Source organism: Apus apus, chromosome 3, assembly GCF_020740795.1.
Source record: "Apus apus isolate bApuApu2 chromosome 3, bApuApu2.pri.cur, whole genome shotgun sequence".
Lineage (NCBI taxonomy): Eukaryota > Metazoa > Chordata > Aves > Apodiformes > Apodidae > Apus > Apus apus.
The window spans coordinates 75,709,383-75,727,062 of NC_067284.1; the positions used below are offsets into that span (position 1 = coordinate 75,709,383).

General features: G+C 39.6%; 1 protein-coding gene across 1 annotated transcript in view; it reads left to right on the forward strand.

Annotated features, from left to right (window-relative positions):
- The window catches only part of KCNK5 (potassium two pore domain channel subfamily K member 5), a 36,338-nt gene extending 21,581 nt beyond the window's left edge, over window positions 1-14,757 (forward strand). Inside the window, exons 2-5 of the mRNA XM_051613331.1 lie at window positions 5,766-5,877; window positions 7,241-7,407; window positions 8,425-8,593; window positions 9,530-14,757. Of these exons, the coding sequence (XP_051469291.1) occupies window positions 5,766-5,877; window positions 7,241-7,407; window positions 8,425-8,593; window positions 9,530-10,350 (1,269 nt within the window). The 3' untranslated portion in view covers window positions 10,351-14,757. The remainder of the gene's footprint in view (window positions 1-5,765; window positions 5,878-7,240; window positions 7,408-8,424; window positions 8,594-9,529) is intronic.
- Window positions 14,758-17,680: the final 2,923 nt, after the last annotated feature.

Sequence of the window (17,680 nt, forward strand, 5' to 3'; positions counted from 1 at the left end):
GTTTTTTTAATTTTTAAAGTAGCTTAAGAGTTACTTTAGGCCTTTTTTTTTTTTTTAACTTGTTGTACCAATTCAGCTCTTTGTTTTGTTCTGCTGTTGGACTTGGTTACAACTAAAATCTGCTTGAAGATGAAGAGCAGTATAGAGTTTAATCTGATTATTAATAATTTAGTCCTTATTATCCTGAACTATTTTATTATGATTGGCTAAGTTTTTAGTATTATATGCACCCATACCCATGATTGGATGACTACTTCACAGTTTTCTCTTTTCTTCAAATTGTATAAAGGATTTGGATGTCAATGTGAGAATAGACTGCTGTTGAAACTTTATTCCTTGTAGGAAGGTCCCTGAAATACTTGGTAAATCTGTAATTCTCAGTGTTTTTTCTGTGCATTAAATGTTTACATCCTGGGTTAAAATAACTTGAGAAAGAAGCAAAATTACTCCATGTCCTTTCAGAGTCAGAAGTGGTGACAAACCCTATCAGTCTTGAAAGGATGTATCAGTTATTTCTTTAATGGCCTCTGGTTTTTGATGCAGCAACCAGCTGAGACGGTCCTTTATGCACATGGTAATTCTCTGAGAGTAGAATGAAAGCCACTAGTTCTGATTTCGGGCTTAATAGTTCAATTACATCTCATTTCTTATGAAGAAACACTTAGAGTTTTCAAAAAAGAATCATTCATACCACTGAGAGAAGCTTAAAACTACCCTTAGACTTCTGTGTCAGATCTCCAGGGAGTATCTTGAATAACATGGGATGCTTTATCCTCTTCTGTCACCGTACAACAATGCTCTTGATCCCCTCCCCCTCCCACCCAGGTAGGGAAGGAGAGAGAAAAAGAGGGAGACTTGGCTGGATTGAAAACTAAACTACACAGCTTTAATAAAACAATAATGATAAAAAACATATATACAAAAAAAAAAGAAATTATATACAAATATGTTCAGATATGTGCAACAGCTTCCCACCTCCCCCCACCCCCAGCAACTCCCACAGCATCTCTTGAGCTGTCAACAGTCCTGAAAAGTCCTGGACTGCTGCTGGAAAAAGCAGAGAGTGGTGAGGGTCAGGAGAGTTCAAGTCTGGAGGTTGATGGTGATGGATGGACAGAGTCCTCCCCAGACACTGGTCATGGATGGAAGAGAGGGGAAGAAGCAGGAAGGAAATTGTCTCCTGTGATCTCTGACCTTCCTTTGAGCTTACGTATATATATGGAATGGAATATCTCTGGCTAGTTTTGCTGTCTGTCTAATTCAGCCTCCTACGGGGGTGTGTGTGTGTGTGTGTGTGACAGATCTTCCCGTAGTGTCTGAGTTGGCAGAGTGAAGGTGCGACCTTGGAGACCCAGCAGTTAGAAAAACATTCCACTGTTACCAATCTGAGTTGGAACACTCTGCTACTAGTTAAAATAAAGCTTACTGAAGGAAAAAAAAAAATCAGTAAAAGTGGCATCATCCTGGCTGAAACCAGAACATCTTCAAAAGAGACCTGGCACTGAGCAATATCTGGCTGTTCTTGTATGTAATAAGGTGCCTGTGGGGCAGGATCTGTTGCACTAGTTTATATAGTCTGTTTATTGTCTTGTGTCTTTAGTCTGGCCTATCTGTCTGGCTATAAATGTCCTTTGCATGAAGTCCTTCTTACTTTCTTGTTATCAGACCCAACTAATCCTTATTGAAGTGTCTAGGATTTTGGGCCAAATATCAAATTATTCCTGCTTGGTATGCAAAACCTGTGTCTCGGCTTTCTTGCTGTCCCTAACTCTTAGAGTAACACCACTAACCACATGTAGATCCATCCACCGGTACACACTGGGGGCCACCTAACTGAAAAACAGCTTTGCAGAAAACGACCTGGGGTACCTGGTGGACATCAGGTTGAGCAGCAGCCAGCAAGTGCCCTCGAAGTAAAGGTGGCTAAAGGCACCCTGGGAGGCATTAGGCAAAGCATTGCCAGCAGGTGGAGGGGGGCATTGATCCTTCTCCTCTACTCTGTTAAGGTGAGGCCACACCTGGAGTACTATATCCAGTTCTGGGCTCCCCAATAGAAGTGGGACATGGGATATGCTGGAGCCTGTCCAGCAAAGAGTCACTAAGGTTATCAAGGAACTAGAAGATGCTTCAGTCTTCCCATGAGGAAAGGGTGAGAGACCTGGGCCTGTTAAGCCTGGAGAAAGCTCAGAGGGATCTGAGTGTGCTGTTTTGATTTGGTGGGCTTTTTGGTAATGGGGAGGGGCCCCAGGGTTGGCTCCTGTAAGAAGCTATTGAAAGCTCCCCCAGCTCAGGTAGCCAGGGCTGAACCATTAGAGAGACAATAGAAGCCTCTGCGATTAGACATATGAGACCAGAGAGAGGAAAGGGGGAAGAACTGAGATGGAGAGGTGTGCTGTGCTGGAGTGGAGATCCTGAGGTTGGTGAGGAAAAAAGGGGAAGGAGGTGTCTGAGCAGAAGTTCCCTTGCCACCCATGACATGATGGTAGGCTGTCCCCCTGCACTCATAGAGGAATATAGAAGGAACTGTGGGGAAGCACCTGCAAATTGAGCAAATTCTCAACTTCGTTATGTTCAGGTAGCAACCTAGGTTCTACTTGTGTTAATGTCATTGGAATATGTATTGGTTTTATGCGTATTTGACATCTCCCTATGCAAATGCAAGTCTGCGTACTGTCAGCAGTAGCTCCAGGGGACTCTAGGTGTTCTTTTCTTGTTCCAAAGTGCAGAATTTGGATGGTGGGGAGTGAGGGAGAGAAGTAATTTGACTGAAAATAGCCCTTCCTCTATCAGTACAAACTGTTGTGAAGCGGGGTTTAAGGGGATGTGTAAATTCAGAGTTTTTTAATTTGGGCATACTTGAAAAGATAGTTTCTAGATTACATCTTTCAAGATATTAAGAACACTTATCTTCCTTCTTCTTCCTTGCTGCCTATTTTCCCATTCAAAGGCTTTTTAGAGCAAATTTTATGTAGTTTAGCAAAAGTGGCATAGGCAATTTGGGCATTCTGTACCCTAGCATATGAAAATAAAGGCATTTCTGAGATTGCCTGACAGATTTACCAAGCAAAAAACCTGTGTTTGCTGTTCAGTTTAGTGTCCAGTCGCTTTGATTGTTGAAACCAAAATATTTAATTATTTCAGTATGGGCAAGAGTTCTGCTGCTTGGAAAGCAGCTACATGGTTCCCACTGCACCAGAGCTATCTAAGCATGTTTTGTGACCATCTTTGTTTCTGCAGCTGGGATATATATTGTGTGCGGCAAGGCACATTCGGGCTTATTGCAGGCATAAGGTAACTTCGAAGACTAGACTACAGATCATAGATGATTATGCCCTACTGGGTGATGGCTGTGTGCAAATAAGGATACGAAGAGTGGTAGCTTTGTCTGGAGAGGATCTGTGGTTCTCTAAATAATAGCTCTGAGGGCTGGCCATTTTTCCCCCAGAATGGTAACTGCCCAGGTATGAAGGGCAGCTGTGTGCTACTAAACCCAGCAGCATCTTCCTCTTGGGTCCAGGCCCCCTTCACACCTCTAGACCTCAAACGTTGGTGGAGCTTATAGTAACTATGTACTGAGAAAATGAGCTCATTAGCTCAGGTCTGAAGGTGGAGTAATGCAATGAGATCATGGCCCAGTGACAATGGAAATGAATACTTCAGTGAGTCTCTATGAGATCAGTTGCTCTGTGAGGAAATAACAATTAAGAAAAATATCCAAGTGCACTTGCAGCATGGAAAATGACTGGAGAACTGGTGTTTGATAGAACATTTAGTGCAGTGTTGCTGGGCAGTGGAAAAAGTTGTGGTATCTTTTCACAGATAATAGTATAAAGCTTGTGTCTATCAGGTACTTTGGATGTTCTTTGGGACTTTTAGGAAGTTCATCTGCAAGCCCTAGCAGAAATCATAGATGGATGAAGTTACTTTGGTCTCTACTCCGTTGAACTCTCGTGATCCATTGTAGCTTCCTGAAATATTTCTTTTGGAAAGAGCTGGTGTTGTCTGTTTACTTGTCTGCTCTCGACCTGCCCATTTTAGGGTTACTTCTCATTTCAATGTTGCTTTCTTATGAAAAATCACTGCCTCAGTGAGAACTATGTCTGTATCCTTTTCTACCTAGAGCCTGTAGGCTATGGAAAGACTGCATACACATTGAGTTCACTAGGAGAAACATCTAGTTCTGTACTTTCATTCATTTTCAATGCTTCTCCTTTTATCTTCTATAATAGCTTGTGTGTTGAAAGTGCATTTTTAATTAAATTGTTTGCATCTTGTATATCCACAATACATTCACTTTGAGGGCATTTTTATTACAGTAGGAGGGTGGTGATATGTAATAAGTCAGGAATAATTAAAACCTGTGTTAACTTGTATATGTTTTGAGTAGTGATTGAACTTTGTGTTGAGTCTCTGCTGGGTCCAAGATCAGATCTTAATCAGGTAGGAAGGAAGGAACGGGTGATGAGTTGAGGAAGAGTTTGTTGTAGGTACCTCTAAGTTCTTACTAATTTAAGATCAACCTCACCTGTCATGTTTATTTAAAAAAAAAAAAGTTGCCTCCATATATAGCTATTTAGCTCAAGATACTTTTTGCATTCAACGCTTACTGAGGGAAACACATAGTAAGTGGGATAGTGTTATGAAGCAGCTTTTGGAGATATCTTCACTGCTCACAGATGTAGCCTCTGAAAAAAACTCTTGACAATGTTAGTTTACACTGAAGGGGAAGAAGAGCTGAGTAACCTGAGAACACTAACTGCAACATGATGCAACAGAGCAAAGATTTAAATAACTAGGGATTTCTAGGAAGGAATATTGTAAATACCTCTACTTTTTCACTTTAAGGAGGTAGAAATGCAGGTCAGAATTTGCAAGATGCATAGTTTTGATCTGAAACTTTGATTTTCTGCACTAAATATTAATTAAGGTTTTTTTTAATCAATGCATTTTCTACAGTCTTAATTCTGGCAAGACAGGGGAAGGCTAGGCATTCCAAGTCCTGTCCTGCAAAAGGCTTCCCGAAAAAGGTGAAGATGGTTAACAATTCTTGAGCACCTGAAAACCTGAACAGATGTTAAGAAATTGACTTCTTGAATCTGTGAAAAAGCCAATAACTACACTTGCTTTCCTAAAACATTGTAAATCATTGCATACTAGATTCAAAGATGGGATAAGAAAGGGTCCAGATTAGAGTCCTGTTGCATGAAATACTTTGGAGAAGTGTTAATTTGTCTGTCTTTGCTGAAAAGTACAGTTTTACATTGGCTTGTAGATTATTTGTCTTTGCCAGGGACAGCAGGTGAATTAACATTATTCGCACTGGCTTTGCCAAGGATTCTGTGACATCCTGCTCATACCCAGGTCAAGCTGAGGCATGTAACAGTGTTTTGAAATGGATAGTAGTTCTGAAGATGCCCCTAATAGTAAACTACAGTCAAGAACTGCACTGGAGGTTAAATGCTCGTTCAGTCTGGAGGAGTGTGTTTGGTCTCTGGAAGAGATCCATTTGAGTGAAACTGGTAAATCAAGTAAAAGCTTATCTAATTAAAACCTTCTATTAAAAAATCAGAGCACCTGCATTACTTAGGTGAAGCAAGTTTTTAATATTTAACAAAATTGTTGTTAGTGAGTAGACTAGGCTAGCCTTCACAAAACAAATTATTTTAAAAGCGTGAACAAAGGGGGGAAATCTGAGAGGGACAGACACATTTCTTTTTCAGGCTGCTGGGATTTTCCAAGAATGACTGTAAACTGTTTTCTTACAGGTTGTGTCAAATGCTGCGGGACAGGGCGTTGCCATCACTGGGAACAATACTTTCAACAACTGGAACTGGCCTAACGCTGTGATCTTTGCTGCTACTGTGATCACTACAATCGGTATGTCTTCTACTATGTCAGCTTTCCTAACTGTAGTCTTCTGTATGTTCTAGTGTGTTTGTACTCTTACATTTGTGTGTCAGGTTCGCAGAGGGGAAAAAATGCAGGTTTTTTGGCACTCTCTCCATGGGTATACTGAAGAGAAGTGTGTGCCTTTCCAGTAACTAACAAATTCAAGGTGCTGTTATGAATGACTGGGATCATTCCACTTCCATTAAGTTGTGCACTTAAATGCCAAATAATAAAATCCCCAAAGAAAAATATTACAAAACATTCCATAAGGCCAATTAATAATTAAGGTATGTGATTATGAGAGTTTTGTATAGCTGACCTGTTACTCACATGCATCCTCTTAAGCTACTGATTTACCAGTGTTCTTGGCTCACAGGACTATCTAGACTTTTATCTATCTTCTCCTGATGAAGGCAAAGTAGAACAAGTGTTATCTTCTAAATCTCACTACTGATTTGTGTTTGTAAAACCCTCTGCACTGAAAGACTTCTTCCTTCTTAGATATACAGATTTTCAGAGTTCAACATCATCTGCCTTTGGCTTTTATAGAAAAATCTTTGCCACACAGTGTTGCTACACTTATAATGCAAAAACAACCCCAGGAATGCAAAATAACCAGCGAAGGCTGGAGGTGTACAGAAATGGAAGTCTTACTATTCAACTGTATGCAGTACTCTGATTTTCTTTATTATTTGAGACTCGTAACATCCAGATTATATTATAACATCTGACAAAAAGTTAAAGTCAGGAACACACCTAAATAAGAAAGGTCTGCCAGAAGTTCAGAAAATAGTCTGCTGATTTTAGAGCCTGAGTTGGTAAAGCCCTGTTGGGTTCTGTGACCAGCAAAGAACTAAATTCAGTTGAAATACCTTGCCATGTCACAACTCGCCTTGCACTTAAGTCACAAACTTTCTTACTCTGGAGATGTACAAGGTCACAAGCTAAATGTATATAGTGGATCTTTGACATATGGAAGCGAGCTTCAGGGTGAATTTTGAGATTTTCTTCTATAAAATTAATTCAATCAAGTTTTTATCAGTGCTGCTCAAGGTTGGCGAATCATATCAGGAGGAGCTTTATTTAATGTTTGTCTCATCTTTTCAAGAAAAAGTTGCACAAAACCTAGGAAACACTTAAAATGCAGCAATTATCTCAGCCTGCATTAATGGAACACATGTTTGCTAGAGTATATTTGGAAGGTATCCAGATTCAGAAGATCAGCAGCTCTCATAGATGAGGAAGTAATACAGCAGAAGCCCATGCAATGTTGTTTGGTACATAGGGAGAATTGCCTTGAATTTTCTGCAACAAGAACAGACCATGCACATACTTATCCCTTTGTTTTTAGGTTACGGAAATGTTTCTCCAAAGACACCCTCTGGGCGTCTCTTCTGCATATTTTATGGGCTCTTTGGAGTTCCTCTCTGTTTGACATGGATTAGTGCTCTGGGGAAGTTCTTTGGAGGACGTGCCAAGAGGCTGGGCCAGTTTCTGACAAAAAGAGGAGTAAGCCTGGTAAGCCCCTCTCTTGTTTACCCTTGTGCTGTGTATTTTTGATGAATGAATTAAGCTTGTACTTCTTAACTTACCTGCTAATCTTGCTGAATAAACACTTGCACAAATATGAATTTTCTCAAATGGTGTTGCATAGAAGTAACTGAAAGGGGGATTGGGTCTGATAGGTTAGTACTATGAGAAGTTTTAGCAAAATAAGATATTATAGAAACCTTTCATACTAAATACAGGTCTTGCAGCTTCTATGGAGACATGTGTATCTCCTTGTATTAGAAATCTGTAGAACAAATGTAGGTGAGGCTCCACTTCACAGACATTCCATGCAAGCTCTTCTGGCACTGAAATAAGCTGTCCTGCTTTGTTCCCACCTGCTTCTATGCTAGCATGAGTACTTCCTGCTGTGCAGTGAACCAACTGGAAAATAGTGGTTTGTTCTGAGTTACCAGCTTATGGGTTTTTGTTTGTGGTTTTTTGTTGGCTTTTTTGGTGGTGTTTTTTTGTTGGTTGGGTTTTTTATTTGTTTTGTAGTTTCTGATGGAAAGTACAGAAAACTATGGTGAAACGCATGTGTTTGTAGCTTTGTGCAGAGTTTACATGAGTGGCAAAGAGTAGGAGGCATAAATAGGAGAGGAGCCTCTTAAACACTTGTGAATTTTCTATTCTTAAATGAACAAAAGGAAAATCAGAGTTATAGGTGCTTTTTAGACTAGAGTGCTGTCTGTTTCCTATGCCTATTTCTAAAAATATCAGGAACTCCTTAAACTTTTCAAAGGTATGAGAGAAAAACAGGAGGAAATAATCCTGTTTGAGTGAGTGGTTGTAAGAATAGTGATTTCTGCATTAAAAAAAAAAACAACTAGTTGTGTATTTATATCAATTAGGTAGTTTTAGTTATGGCTGATTAACTGTTACCAAAAAACTCTGAAATGTCTGATACAGTGAAATGATGCTTCGTGCCATGGATGGGAAAAGAAAATGTGGAGATCTTTCCCTGACTTTTTTCTTCTTTCTTTACAGAGGAAAGCACAAATTACATGCACAGCTATTTTCATTGTTTGGGGTGTCCTGGTCCATCTGGTTATTCCTCCCTTTGTCTTTATGGTGACTGAAGGATGGGATTACATTGAAGGCCTCTATTTCTCATTCATCACTATCACCACCATAGGATTTGGAGATTTTGTTGCTGGTCAGTAATTGTATTTTATTCATTTATTTCACTAGCTGCACAGTGTGTCAATTCTACTTCCAAACTCTTAACTCAAAAAGGTGATCTCTAAGCTTTTCTAAAACATTCTTCTGAATGGAAGATTCAGTCAGAGCTGGGTACTGATCTAGTGGACTAGAACAGGCTCTTTAATCTTAGTTTAGGTACCTAAGGCCTTTAATGGACTAAATTGGGAGGGAAATTCTGGAGTTGTAGCTCTTTCAGGTGTCCCAGGTCCCTATTTCAGACCAGAAGTTACCCACCATGAAAGCTGTGGGGAACGGTCCGTCTTCTCTCCCCCCACATAAGACTAAACAAAATGCCTTTCAAGCCAGCAAAGCAAGAGTGGCGTCCTTTTGCTGATTTAGCCTCAGCTGATGGCCTTTGAAGGTGTGATGCCCTTAAGCAGGGTACATAAGTAATGGACAATGCTCTCTGTGCAGCTGTCTTGAACTAGTCAACAGGAAATGCTGAGCATATTGGAGTGTCCTTCCTAAATCCTCACTTTCTCTAAAATCCACTGCTTTGTTCAGGGCTTTGAAGGTGGTCTACATAAGTGGAATTCTAAAACTTTTCCTCGAAGAAGGTACCTATATCCAAACCTCAATGTCAGGGAGAAGTTGTGGAATTCTTAAAGAGGAAGAAGTTCACTTTTATCGCTTACAAGGAAAGGATAAATATGCTTCCGTTTGATGTTGTAATCTAGTGGTCATAATACATGCAGCCAAGAAGGGGAAGACCTGAAATCAACTTTTTCCATCCAAAGAGTTTCAGATCCCTACTTACCACTCTCAGAGCAGTGCTCAAGCAACTGGGCTGTGTTATTGTAGAAGGGAGTAATTCCCAGGGTCGTAATGTCAAAAGTTTATCAACTGTGAGTCCTCTTTCAGTAATGGTCTTGTTTTTAATTCTTTGTAGGTGTAAATCCAGATGCAAATTATCATGCCCTTTACAGATATTTTGTGGAGTTATGGATCTATCTGGGACTAGCGTGGCTTTCACTCTTTGTTAACTGGAAGGTCAGTATGTTTGTGGAAGTCCACAAAGCAATCAAGAAACGGAGGAAAAAAAGAAAAGAGTCATTTGACAGTCATCCTCGGTCTAAAAAACCCCTTCAAATGGGTACATCAAAGGATGTCAACATCTTCAGCTTCCTTTCAAAGAAGGAAGAGACCTACAATGATCTTATTAAGCAAATTGGGAAGAAGGCCCTGAAGACAAACAATGACCTAATTATTAAAGTAGAAAATGCCAAACAAAATATGCAGAATGCCAGTATAGATGCTCAGGTGACTTACACAAAGACAGAGTCATTTGAGTACAGTGAGACTTCCCTGGACATACAGAATGGTCATGTACTGAGACCCCTGCATGATAAGCATATTGGAGACAGCCCTCTGGAAGGAACCATGTTTGTAAACCAGCTTGACAGGATTAGTGAGGAAGAAGGTGAAGTGTGGGATTCCAGAGACTATCGACCCTTAATATTTGAGAATGCCAATATAACATTTGTAAATGAAGATGATGGTGAAGAGGAAGATACGTCAGATGATGAGGAAACATCAAAATCCTCCTTGGATGATAATCTCACAGAGGAATCTGAAACTGCAAAAAAACTGGTAAAATTCCCATCCTCTGATGAATCTACCTTTACCAATAACGAGCTAGAACTTTCTGTGCCTTATGAACAACTGATGAATGAATATAATACAGTAAGCAATGTGAAGGCTGCAACGTGAAGCATGTTTTACAATGGTTTTCGAAAGTGGTCGGTGCATAATGAACAAAGTAACAGAGCAAGGAGAAAAGCACATTTTTGCAACTTCTCCTGTCTCTTTGAAAACAAAAGCAAGGCCCAAACTAATAAATTCCAGTGTCCTTTTCCCATTCTAAGTTGTTTTCTGAGCCCATCAAGTTTGCTTATCTGAAAAATTTGTAAAATAACAGTTGAATTTTAAGTTCTGTTCCTACTTGGGATTTTATGGTTCTTGTACAAAGTAGGAAAGAAAAGACTAGTTAATACACTGGACCTGCTCTGTGTTTATGCATTTCATTGAGGAATTAGTTTGGGAGTGTAACTGTACTGTTGCAAAGAGACTGTTTTGGGCATCAAACGTGTTCGGTTACTCCATTAGCCTTTCACCTCTGAAAACCTGGATTTGAATCTTGCCTTGATTACAAATGAAAAAGAGGAGTTTGCTTTTTTTCTTAGAAGTTGCCCATTTTAAAGTTGTTATAACAAAAATAATAATGGTGCAACCACTAGTTGTTCTTAATGAAAAATTTTAGATGGAATACCGGGACACACAGATCTGAGCTGAGCTGTGCTGGCAGACCGAGGAGGAAGCATCTGAAACACCTGTCTAGAATATGTCAGTGCTTGTCAAATTATACTGAACTGTAATTTCATAAATAAAGAATTCCAAAGGAATGGATTGAGAAGGAGCCCTCTAAGAAGGAAGAATCATCTGGGATGAAGCTCACCAATTGCGCTGCTAAACTGCACATCAGCCCCATAACTGGTATGAAGTGACTGGAAGAGGTATTAATCAAAGCATATGTGAGCACAAGCAGGGTGCAATGAACTTTTTTAACATTGAAAGTGTCCTTCCACTGTCCGTTTCCTAGAGGAAATACTTGAATGAACCTTGTGTCTATGTACAGGTGAAGTTTGATCGACACTGTTCTTCTGAGGCAAAAAAACACCTTGGGAGGCACAGATTCTCCAAATGCTCTAAGGCCTGTCAGAAGGGACCTGTAGCACTGCTGCTGAGCTGTGCAGTGTGTCAATCAGTATTGTTATTTGATGTTCCTCCCTGCCTTGGTACTTCAGACTAGACTTGAATGAGAGATAATTTTTGAAACAGTTGATTAGACTTATTTGTTTTGTTTTAAAGTATGACCTATGTGCGTATACAATGGTTATTCAATCCTACTTTCAAGAAAGCTGGGCAATGTCAAATCTTGGGCAAATGGAGATGTAATCAAGTGACTTCAGGCCATAAGGCCCTTTTAAGAAGAAACTTAGTCTCTAAGCTCCTGAAAGTATTATCTTTTGGCTTGGAGATGGGCTTCTCACTGCGAAGGAAGTATGTATCTTCATAACATTTATGTCCAAATAGTTTTGGCTGCAAAGAAAATTATACCATGGTTGTATTTTTCTTTCTTTTTCCGTATCTGTGTGTTAACCATGACAACTCTTTCCAATGAGGCTTCTTGATTACATGTTGGCAAAAGGAATTGACTTCAGTTGTATCCAATATACTTGGAACACAAAATAGCCAAAGCCTTTGAACCTTAACATATCAAGTTCTGTTGTTCTGTTTAGTTTTACAGTATTTAAGTAATTCCAGTATGTCTGAAAGTTTCTAAAGTTCAGTGAATAGTTAAAAGTTGTCTTATTCTCATTTTTGGTGTAGTGCTGGCAGACTTACTAGCTCTGTAAGCAGAGCATATGGAATCTTGCAATGCTAATCTTGAATTACTAGATATTTCTAATAACTGCAAATATTGGCTGCAGCTTCAATTGCTGGCCTGTTCCACAGAAGAAGGAGGACATCTGGGAAACTGGCACTCTGGGTGGACAGCCTGTTGATGGAAAGTTTTTGAAGTCATCTACTGTGAAACAAGGGACTGTCTACTCATTTCTTTTCAGAATTTTCCACATACATGACTTTTTTTTTTTTTTTTTTCAATTGAAAGTGAACACAAGGCTAGGGCCAACTCTGTTGTACTGGGAAAAATGTGGAATCAACATAATTTGATTTGGTAGTTAATCTCAATTTTATGATAAAAACACTGAAGAGGAATTCTAGTTTGAAATAAAATTTTGTTGTATTACTGCTATTTGGAGCAGAGGTTGGTTGATGAATTTAACTTGTATCTGGCAGGAAAGATGGGGAGGCCCTATAGAGATAATTCAGATTTACTTCTAATAGACATCCCCACCCCCATTGTTTCAAAATTCCTCCAAGCCTTTCAAGTATTTCTATATATCTGAAGGGTTGTGGTTATCAGCTATAGCTTGTAACTGTAAGGAATGGTAGGTAAGACTATACATGATACACAGGATGCTTGTGTAGCAAGTCTAGACTTCTCTTTTTTTGGATTTGTTTTAAAAAAATGCACATTAGCTTAAAAGAAAATGAGAAAGCACTCAGTAGCTTTTGTTGTCCTCCAACTTGTCTTCCGTTATTGATGCCAAGTTCAAAGCTTTGGTGACAGAAATCTACAGGATGGTGAGGAGAAAAAAGGCTTGCTGAAAGCATATGAAGTGGAAAAGCATGGACCAATCTTCATTTGAAAAAAAAAAAAAAAAGATAAGTTTCTCTTTAATACAGAAATAATATAACCCAGACACTTGGCTTGGCTGCTTTGTTTGGGAGGGGATGTTGCACACTGGAACCCAGACTCTCCATTCTCTGTAGTGAAGTGCACTTAAACGCCAGAGCTGAGAATGGATGGGATCTGTTTCATATTATCAAGTTGATGTGGCTCTCTGGCCTTTCCCAGTGTAGTCAGCATAGACTATAATTCTGCATAATAAGTATCATGGGATATAAAATAATAGTTAAAATTTATTAAAACAAAGTACCGTGTCCCTGCTTTTTTTTTGTGAAACATGATCACACCTCACAAAACTGTCCTCATGACATCCCACCATGTGCCTTAGTGTAATCCTACAACAAGGAAAAAAAATCATTTCTACACAGGGGCCAACACAATTGGTCTTGTTAAGCCCTATTTGGTTTTCATGTTTTGGAGAGGTTTAGTCGGTGCATAGCTTTCATACTGGCTCTCTCCAAAAAGTTGAACCATTTCCCAGGGTTTTTGAAATGATGGTGCCATCTCAGAACTGCTGAAGTGCTAAGCAAGACAGCTTTTTGCCTGCCTGTCTTCCATATATTGAGAAAAGCAGCTGCCTGGGGGATCTAAATTAATGTTTTTTTCTGCCCTCATGTAGTGAGTTAGATGGGTGTCCAGACTGAATTTTGAACTATTCACCCCCAAAAGTGCCTCTGATTGAACTCCCCAGCTCTACCTAGTAAGGTCTTCTAGTTATTTGAGTTATTTGGTCAACCTGGAAACACTTTCTTTTGGATGCCATGAAAGATTCCATTTGGTTAACCAATAATGTTAACAGCTCTTCTAATGCTGTGGAGTTAGGTTTATAGGTGAGACAGATCTCATATTGGAAAGAGAGGAAAGGGAATTTTTATGAAAGAAGAATCAAAAAGCTTAAAAGCACATGTAAGGAAGGGATGAAATAGAAGTGGAAACTTTTCTTACTAGCTATTGCCTACAACTAGATGGTATTTCCAGTCACATTGTGTGAAGCATGAGTCCACTTTCACAACAGAAATGTATTTTGCCAAGATGAGCCAATACTTTAAAAAATTTAAAAAAATATTAATCCCGAACTGTGACAGCAAAAGTATATTCCTATAAAAGCCCTTATAAGTACTGAAGACTATGTGATCCCATCCTTCATGACAACATTGTGACACTTCTTGGTCTTATCATGTGCTATTGAAGCCTATTTTTACCAGAAGGACACAGTTTTCAGATACATATCTCACAGCAGGCAGTTGAACGCATCTGATACACTGGTACGAAGTCGCTAAGGAAATAACAAGAAGTGGTGTATTAAATTTTCCTGAACTAATAATTTGTGAATCTGTTGCTGGCAATGGATGTCACAAAACATGCAGAAATAAAACCATAGACTGATTAACAGATCCATGGTCACACAGTTGTATATGTTGAGATTTATTCTTTTTCTCCAGTTGATCTGGGAGAGTATGTGTAGAGACAGACAAGCATCACTGATGAGGAGAGCAAAAAGCAATATACAAGTCTGTTGACCTAGAAAAAAAAAGAATCAAGAACTCTGTTCTAGACTTGTAATTTTTGTGCCTCATGGGATTTATTCCATTTGTGATGGATTTACCTTTTAAAAATATTAGCTTGTCTTTCATATGGCTTTTGAAGTTTGTACAGTTTCGAGTCTTATCACTCCATAATGTGCCTGTCTGTCTGTTCTTTGTTGCTGATTGTCACTGGAATCACACTGTATGTAAATATTTGCTAAGTCTTTGTAAAATGTAATTTATTTTAATATTTTGCAATAAAAATTTTACAATTTATCTTCTTTGTCACAAAGAGAATGGCAATCAAGAAATGGTATTTCTTTTTACAACTTGCTACACTTGTAACACACCTCATAATGAGACTGGTCCAGGTCCAAAGAACTCAAGGATAAGGAGCCAAGAAAGCAAGTTGTTTTATGCAAGCAGATGCCTGTACTTGTGTGGAGTATTGATGACTTCAGTTCAATGGTATCTGGCCTTCAATTAGATAAAGCATAGAAATGTATTATTCAATTAGGATTTTGGACAGCTGTTGAAAGAAACAGAAGTTTAATCTAGGGGCTGTGATTTTTTTCAGGGAGCTGTCTTCTAAAGAATACGCACTGAGACAGGAAGTGTTAGAATTGATCATTACTACAATAAAATAACACAGGTGTTTACGACTGCTATCTGAATCTTATGCCAGAGCTATTAAAATATGAGTAGCTTTTTGTAAGTTTTCACAAGATTTCTAGCAGAGCTCACCATTTTGCATTCCAGAAGTAGTCGCAGTCCTTCAACTCTAGCAGTTTCCTTAAAATGCCTTGGAAAATAGATGACTACCTGTGTAAATGGACAGCAAATTGTGACTTGGTAATACCCATGTTAGAGACACAGCCATCTACAGAAGTTAGGACAACCTCAGCCTGAGGATGAAGAGACTGTACCTATGCTTTTTGGGCAACAATGAAATTGCTGAGGTGTGAGCCAGGAAAGTGGGAAGATGCATAAGCACAGGTGGGAAGGGCTGGTGATTTGAGTAAGGGTAGCCCGTCTCTGCATTTTCCCTTGGCCCCACAACACAGAAGTAGTGGAGGAGAAAGAGGGATCTGACCAGTGACTGATGCTAAAAAAAGCCAAAGAGGGAGGTGGAGTCCCCTCATAGAGGTGAGGGCAGGACAGAACAGTCTGGTAAGCACCTGATAGCATTTCATCGACTCCCAGCAGGTTGGAGCTCACAGACTATTGTTCACCTTCTGCCCTTGGTATTTTAGTAGAGTGTTAGTAATTTATAGGGGTAGGGTAGCAAGACGTAGGCAAACAGGATAAACCTGTATCTGTTAAGTGCCTGTTCTTAAGGTCCTTGCCTGGCTGCTGGTTCCTCTGAACACAATAGCTTAACAGATAAAATCGCAGACCAGCTGACACTTTAAAAAACCCTGAAATCTTTTCACTGAGCGTTTATCATAGGTCTTTACAATGTGTGGTGCAACATGACACCAGCAATCTGCAGTTCATCGAAATGGAAAACTTAGACTTTTAATTCTAGGAGATGAAGATGGTGATATAGCAGGTAGACAGTTGCTGTTCAGGGCAGTTTTACACAGGAAAATGCTACTTCACTCCCTTCCAGGCAATTTCCTGTATCTGGACTTAAGTATCTCTTTCAACTCTTACACAAGGACCTGCAGGGAGGTGGTGGAGGTCTGTTGTCCTATAGTTTGAGAAGGAACAGTTTTCTTTTCAATTTATGATTTGTATTTTTTGCCTTTCAGCAAGGGTTGGATGGGTTTTGTTCTTTGTATTTTTTTAAAAAACCTTATGTTAGCCTTACGTTAGTGGTAAGATAACTAATACCATAATATCTAGGAATACCAGGTCGAGCACAGCACCCATTAGATATTGGCTCCTTTTTGTTCCAGAAACCCCTCAGAAAACTCCCCTCACCTGCACACAGGCTGTGCCTCCTCCACACACCGTGCCTGGCTTCACAACATGATTGCAGGCTGTGGCTTTATTTTGACTTGGTGCCTGAGGAACAAGGAGGAGTGATGGGTGAGTGGGAGCAAACCAAGCCTTGCCAGGGGCCTTGCATCTCACTGAGAGCAAACCTGCAGTATTGCCTTTCTCTGGCAGGCCTTTCACGCTCCACTCAAACTTGTTCATCTTCTGCAGGTCTTGAACAGCCTGGGATACCCAAAGGTCTTGCTGAAGGATTGCTTCTCTCTTTCCTGTTGGCAGATGTCTTCTTCTCCAATGCAGTTAATGCGACTGCTGCTGACTCATGGCACGTGGGCTAAGTCTTTTGGCAAAGGGGTACACTACTGACCTTCACTGTCTTGATTTCTATATGGCTCCCAAGAAACCCAGACTAATAAGGGGTGGGGCTTTTTCAGGTGGGTGATATTTCATGGAAAAGCACATAGATGTCCAAGCAGGTGTTTTGTGTCTTGAGATGAAAAAAATCCAAACAATGGTTATCTTGGACTACACGGCCACCCTAGCACAGGGAGTGGTACCATGACTGATAAGAGCACAGAGGTCCAACATGAAACACCCACAAAGACTCTGCTCACTGACCAAGGAAATTTGCCATTTCAAATCAGAATGGTTGATCTGGAAAGGGAGAGTTAAGGTGGACTGGAATGCTGGAGGCATTATCCTGCACAGAGGCTTTCAGAAAGCCAGCTACCATGCTCTAGTTAGGAGGGCTTCCTCTAATGGTCAAGTTTCCAAGTACAGCCAGTAGCTAGAACTCCTTCTAGTTAAAGAAAAAACTATATATGAGAAATATATTGACATATGAGAAATATTCTCACAGAAATATTTTAATAGTCACTTTGGATTTTACACCTTGACCAGAACCAACTGTCTACAAGAGTTTTAGTTTTCTATTTTTATAATATTTTTTATGGGGTGCCAGAAGTTGCCTCCCTATTGTCACTCCTTGCTGCTCATAGGAAAGACTAGAAGATGGTGACAACTCGCTCTTCATATTCTGATGGTTATGTTTTTTATTACATGGAGGAAGTTGTGGCAATTACATCCTGCTTCTCTTTTCTCCTTACCAGGGTGGGGCTGTGAATGACAGAGAAAGCAGAAAAAAAGAAGTGAAAATATGCATTCTGAAATTAGGATGAGGATGTTGAACCCCAAAATATCTGAAGTAAAACTTAACATTTTTCCCATAGATATTTTTTGAAATTTCCCATGCTACCCT